The sequence below is a fragment of the Macrobrachium nipponense genome, chromosome 3, assembly GCF_015104395.2.
Source record: "Macrobrachium nipponense isolate FS-2020 chromosome 3, ASM1510439v2, whole genome shotgun sequence".
NCBI lineage: Eukaryota > Metazoa > Arthropoda > Malacostraca > Decapoda > Palaemonidae > Macrobrachium > Macrobrachium nipponense.
Window position 1 is genome coordinate 36217422 of NC_087202.1, and position 7500 is coordinate 36224921.

General features: G+C 34.4%; 1 protein-coding gene across 7 annotated transcripts in view; it reads right to left on the reverse strand.

The window, feature by feature from the left end:
• Positions 1-7500, reverse strand: part of LOC135221702 (frizzled-2-like) — a 76830-nt gene that overhangs the window by 53244 nt on the left and 16086 nt on the right. For all 7 annotated transcript variants that reach the window (XM_064259449.1, XM_064259444.1, XM_064259445.1 and 4 more), the window contains exon 5: positions 1496-1607. In XM_064259449.1, coding sequence (XP_064115519.1) covers positions 1496-1607 — 112 coding nt within the window. The remainder of the gene's footprint in view (positions 1-1495; positions 1608-7500) is intronic.

The window sequence follows — 7500 nt, forward strand, 5'->3', positions numbered from 1 at the left end:
TATCTTCATTATCACATGTCAGTACTATAGTCATGCTATGAGATAAGTCACGAAAGTCTTTATTGTATTTTATTGTTATTTCCAATAGATATCCAATCATTGACCATAAGACTGATTTATACTTATCCTGTGTGACATATTTCGTTTTATTAAAACAGCAGAAAGTTTGAAAGAAACCAACCGGCTTGTGGAATTTGATGTGTCAGTTGACGAACTTTTCCATTGTTGCTTTATTTTCTCTGCGTACCCATTTTCTGTACTCAAAAAATGTTTTGAATTGGAGTGCCTGACGGGGCTCATTCACTTTAATTGGAAGATGGGGTATGATACTGAACATTTATAATAGCACATTTTGCGTATGAATATAAGGTACCTTCAGTCCATTAGCATTATTTTTATATCACCTGTGCTCCGCCATTTTCGTATACGATGTTTTTGCAAACGATATGTTAGAAGAAAGCGCGAGCATCTATGTAGAATCTGCTGTTCACGTTTTACCAGGTACATAATTATTTATTAACCACATTGCCCTCTTAACTGCTCGATTTTTCCGCAGTTTGAAAACACTACCCACTACGAAGCCTAGAAACAAATTAAGAAAGCAATAAAGTTTATACAGATATCCAGCCGAGATTCGATCTCTGGGTCGGGGTATCCGGACGAGGTAACGATCAATACCAGGCCACGAAGAAAGGTATAAGCAGAGTCTAGGTTTCAGTCTATTGCCGTTCATAAGTACTTACGTCTGTCGAATTAAAGATGTATTTGCTAGAGATGAGATAGATCTGTCTTACGAGATTCATACTAAGTCAATCAAAGGTTACGCCTTCATCATTTGTATGTATGTATATATATATATATGTGTGTATGTTAGAAGAATATCTCAAGAACGGGATAACGGATGAAACTTGACAAAATTCTCTATTAGATGACCCTGCTGAGATGATTAACTTTCACGGAGTCGGCTCAAGTTTAGAATTTGTTATCTAGAAGCTATCTCGTTCATTAAAATTCCACAAAAATATGCATAAATTGTATTATTAGTAACAGTAAAAATGTCCAGGTAATCCAAAGAGACTTTTGAACACCTGGACGTTGTTTCTCCTCAGGTTTTACGTTAAATGTTTGTTATTTATTATTATTTTTAAGGTAAGCACTGAAGAGGAAAGCTATTCAGGTGTTCGAAAGTCTGTTTAAAGTTTCTAATTTTTAACTTTTACCAGTCCAATTACTATTTACCAATTATTTACCAATAATTTATATTATTATGGATTTTCAATGAATAGGCATTTGATCACTACATTGCAAGTTTCTTAGCGACGCTGTCTCACCCACCATAAGTTGGCGATGTTTATACCAATTACCTGAATACTGTATAACGGTATTTCTCTTCATATCATCAAAACTGTAAATCCATTCTTTTCCATAACGGGAAGCCGAATCGAATACGCTCGCTGTTCACTATTACAATCAATCTTCTGTTCACTCAACTTACTTAGAGACATGACGCACATCAGCTCGTGATGTTCTGGAAACCGGGTGCAGTCGAACTTATCCGGCCAAGGAAGTCCGATTGCTTCCATCATCTCTTCACATCCGGACCGCACCTGCACAAAGAGGGAAGGATGAATGGGGGATCCTGTGTCAATTTAGGATAGATTTACCTCGCAAATGAGAAAGACATTAGATGACAGAAAACGCTTCACCGCCTCCCACAACACACTGAAATTGTTTGCGTCGTTTTGGAGTTCCAGTTTTACCTTATTCAGTTTAACAATACTGAGTTGATACCGGGCGCATTGTTACTGTGCGTGTTATGTTTGTTGAAAATCAGGAAAGTCAACACAGATTGTATTCATTGGTTTGTGTTAAAGGTGTGGACGGGTTTGATGCAAGTGTCGTGTTTTAAGAAAAGACTCATGTGTGTGAGTATGTTTGTGTGTCTACGTATATGGAGGATTCCCAGTTATAAGCCTTTTTTTTATTTTTATTTTTTTTGTAGAAATACGACTGACATCAATCCCTTCCACAACTTTAACGTAAATCAATAAACAAAAAGAAACAGACGAAACACCTAAGTTGAGCTGCCTGATTTTCAACAAGCGTAACACGCACAGTAACAATCCACCCGGTATTAACTCAGTATTGTTAAAGTGAATACGATAAAACTGGAACTCCAAAACAACACAAACAATTTCAGTCTGTTGTACGAGGCGGTGAAGTGCTTCTGCCATCTATTATATATATATATATATATATATATATATATATATATATATATATATATATATATATATGTGTGTGTGTGTGTGTGTGTGTGTGTGTGTGTGTGTGTATGTATATAATTCATATATATGTGTATATCAGCCATGGGTTGGTTCCATAGAAAGCAGATTTTCAATATAAAAATAAACTCCGTGGTAATGATGAACATCTTTATTACTTCGCTATAGTAAAAAACATTTTTATCATCAGAGTCTAAAAATAAAGCTGAAGCACAGACATAAAGTAAAACATTCACATTAAAACTGACACACGCATAAAACAAAAATAAGTAAATTACATTGAAAAATACACAAACGCCTAGAGCGTCAGCTTTAAACTTACAAAAACTGAGACAGTTTTCCAACATCAACAGAAGCCACCCCTGAGCAGAATATTTTTTTAATATTTTTGAGTTTGATTCTATTTATTTTTGTAAATATTTTTCCAGTTTAGGGCGCTGGAGTTCTAAATGTGTGTACGTTTTAGTGTAATATACTCTATTTTGCTAATTTGTTCTCTTTTTCTTTTATTGGTATGAATGTGGATTTTTTACTTGATATATGTTTCTGTTAACTTGATTTTATTCTCAATCTCTGATAATGGAAAATTTCTTTCTGAAAGCTAAGCAAGAACATGTTGATCGCTTCTCAGTTGTTTTATTTTCATAGATGTATGTATACATATATATATATATATATATATATATATATATATATATATATACTATTATATATATATATATATATATATGCATATATATATATATATATATATATATATATATATATATATATCTTACTATAATGGGCGTTATGCACCGCCATCTTGAATTGAGAAGGCCTAAGAGACCCGAGCATGAGTCTTCACCAGACGTCTGAGTCTGGCCATGCGTTTCCATTCGCAACTTTGTATTTTTGGTGGCATTTATCAGTTATTTGCAGAATATATAATTTTTGTCTAAGTTAATTATGTTTTACAGTCTTTTATATCATCAGTATCCTCTGGACCTGGTTAAATTGATTAAATATGAAGGGAAATCAGTGCAGAAACAGTAATGAGAACAAAAAAGTTTATTCACAGATAAGAGTATACATAATACATTTGTATACTTAGAAAGGAGGCCAAGAGCACATAATGGTCACAAAAGATGCCTCCCTCTTTAGGAAACGGTATAAGTGCTATATACAAAATAAATATTCACTACAATTTACAGCAATTTTTTCTCTGAATCTTATTTCTTCAGTGTATCCAACTTTCTCTTTTTTGTAAAATTTTTGCAATTTTGAATGTTTTCATTACTTTTCTTATAATTGTTTAGTAGGACATTGGAGGAAGCAAATATCAGCATTTTTTTATTTTTTCAATGCTGTGTCCAGCATCACAATCATTTAGAGGTAAGAAGGCATCATTGTCAGCGAGGACAGTGAGTGAAATGTCCGTGGCCAAATTCCTCTGATACATTGATTTGATAAAATCAGGACACTGTGACAGTTTATTAATTGTTATATAGTTAAACAGAATTACGTTTACTACAAATTCATGCGGATAAAAACTTCCTCTGCTTATACCCTGAATGTAACTGTTATTGTCTGGCAAGCTATCTTTTGTTTCTTGGCAAGTAAGTAAGTAAGTCTTTACAGGAGCTACACTTACATTTTTTCACAACAGCATACACACAGTAGCCAGCAAGGTATGTTATAACGGCGAAAAGATCCGCACATTTATCAACATCATCTTGACTGACATCAATATCAAAGGAATCGTTATTTCCGGACTCATTATTCATGCACTCCCAGTTGTCTCTTCGAAGATCTTCAGTTCGATGTCTTTATTATTAAAAGCTATTCTGAGAACAGACATTAACCTCAGTTTTTTTTAACACTCGAAAACTTGTCGTAAAGAAATGGAATTGCAGCCAGCAAGTCGACGATATTTACCAAATCTATTTTCAAGTTGATCGGTTTGAAATTTTCCTGGTAAGACATATTTCATTTTTAATTTTTCTACACAGTATTTTGTTATTTCTATAATTGCACTAGTTGTGTGTTTTAAGTCAGTGAATGTTTCCGTACTCAGCTTTCCGCCAGTTTTAGTAATGCTATTCCAGAGACCTAACCAGAAATAGAATTTCTGTAGGAAAATATACTTCTCGTTATTTACAATATACGTTAGTGGAGTAGCATATTTATTGTGAAGCCTAGTACCTTTATGTGGATGCTTTACATTCATTATGGTCCACCAGAAATAAATGAATTTAATATAATTGACTACATCTTCAGAATTTGGCAAACAGTGTTCTTTTCCCGTTGTCAAAAGTGCTTCTATAACATATTCATTGAAAATTTGTAGGGCAAGGCTGGCTTTTTGCCTTTCTAGACTCGATGGATTTAATGCTTTTGATGTAAGCTTGTATGCATATCTGAGGAGAGAATCTGTTTCTAAATTGTGTAATTTATGCAAATTAGATGGCCTCAGAAAAAGTACCCACAACAATACAAATTAAAAATAAATGGTTTAATAGTTTACAAAATATGAAAGTTGCAAGTACTGAGTTTTCATTTAAAGTAATCAGCAATGAACTGATAATGTATTTTATAATCATTTGTGTTAATAAACTCTGTTGTTTTTCATCATTACTTCTGCACTGATTTCCACCATTATGCAGCATATCTAATTAGATTAACCAGGTTTAGAGGATTACGATGTTGTTAAAGAATGAAATATAATTATCTACATTACAATTAGATACTCTGCATAAAAGAGTAATAAATAACACCTAAAATACAGAACTGGAAACAGTGCTTGTGGCCAGGTACAGACTTCTGGTGATGACTCATCGCTGTGTCAAGAGCAATCGCACAGGCCTTGTCAATTCAAGATGGCGGTGCGTTATGTCTGTCCATCCGTCTGTCATTCAATCATGGCCAAACGGCTGGTCCGATGGGCATAAAACTTGGCAGGGTTATAGTGGGGACCCCTAAGATGGTTTATAATGGTAGTTTCAAGCAACAAAAGGCACCAAAGGCGCCGGAGGGGCCGGGGCGCCTTCCCTGAAACGGGGCTGTTTCAGCCCGTAGACTTGATAACATTACGAATGTATCATACTTAATTTTCGGTAAACAGTAAATAATATGACTTTCGATTTTCGGTATATGTACTAAATATGACTTACTATCGAATACTGTGGGGGTAAGACATAAGTGGCACCAAAGGGGGTCGGGGGTGGGCAGGGTGTGACAGAGAGAGAGAGTGAGAGGTTAGAGGGAGAGAGAGGAAGAGTTAGAGAGAGAATTTATCGGTTGCCAAGTGAGAGAGGGAGAGTAGAGGTGTTAGGGAGAAGAAAGAGGGTAAGAAACAGAGAGAGAGAGAGAGAGAGAGAGAGAGAGAGAGAATTTATCGTTGCCATTCAGAGTTACCCCGAGCAATCAGTAACCCTGAGCAATCAGTACAGTAATTTCTGGATGAAAGGGACAGTCAGCACAAGGTGGTGCAGGGAAGCTTCTTTGAGTTCTTCAGAGTTTTTCCACCAGCAATGCCGAGTTGGTCAGCTGGTACATAAAATTGATGTATGTATGTTTGTATATATGAGTATGTGTGTGTGTGTTTGTTCCAGCATAATTCTGAAATGCATTGAGCAATTTCAACGAAACTTATTATACATTGACTTACCATATGAAAAAGGATACTGTAGGGGTGAGATATTACTGACACCAAAGGGGGTTGGATGTGGGAAGGGGGTGACATGTAAAAACCAAAAACGACAGATATTACTGTCTAATTCATAGTTTTCGAGGTCGCTGAGAAGAATAGAAACACTCCCAATGCCCTGTAAGTCCAAGTTCAGCCCTGGGAGGAAAGGGCGGTTGGGCTGTGTGAGAAGGGATGGGAAGGTGGTGACATGTAAAAATAAGCGAAAATGACAGATATTAGTTTCTAATCATAGTTTTCGAGGTCGCTGAGATGAATAATGACACTCCTGATGCCCTTTTGGTCCACTTCAGCCCCGATAGGAAGGGGGAGTGAGAAAGGTTGGGAAAGGGGAGAAATGTGAAAATAACCGAAAACGACAGATAATAGTGTCTAACACTTAGTTTTTGAGGTCGCTGGTAGGAATAGTGACACTTCCGATGTCCTTTAAGTCCAAGTTCAGCCCCAATAGGAATTGTGGTTGAGAAGGGTAAAAAACAAAATGTAAAAAATGACAGATATTAGTGTCTAATCCATAGTTTTTGAAGATTCTGAGAAGAATAATGACACTCCCGATGCCCTTTAAGACCAAGTTCAGCCCCAACAGGAAGAGAATGTTAGAAGTGGTGAAATATAAAATGTCAAAAATGATGGGCAATGTAACTGAAGCAATTATCTGAACAAGAAAAGGAGAGAGTGAGAGAAAGAGAGAGGGAGAGGGAGAGGAAGTGAGAGAGAGTAGATTGGGTGTTGTGAGGAGAGAGAGTTTATCGGTTGTCGGCAGTGCTGAGTTTGTCAGCTAAATAATATATATATATATATTATATATATATATATATATATATATATTATATATATATATATACATATATATATATATATATACATATATATATATATACATATATAAAAAAATATAATATATATATATACAAAATTTATAATATATAAAAAATAATATATATATATATACATATATATATATATATATATATATATATATATATATATATATAATATATATATTATATATAGATATGTATATATATATAATATCCATATATATACTATATATATATATATATATATATATATATATATATATATATATATACCATCAGAAACCTAAAATAAACTAAGTGAAAAGGTACACATATGTCTATTTATTATATATATATATATATATATATATATATATATTATATATATATATATTATATATATATATATATATATATATATATATATATATATATAGAACCTCGGTTCTTGTGCGCCTCTCATTTTGCACATCTTGGTTTTCGCAGACTTTTTTGTCCAAAATCTTGTCTCGGTTATCATACGCATCCTCGGTTTTCGTACGATCGGTAATGCTCCATCTGGGATACAGCGTGTGACTGGGCCCCATATGAAGCACCCAAACAAAACATCCCGTTTTCTCTCGTGACCCATTCTGGCTTTGTTTCTCGCCTAACAAGCATCTCCAAGCTCGTAGTCCGCATCACTGCACGTGTTTCTTTTGTTTTGTGCAATATTTTGCCATAAAAC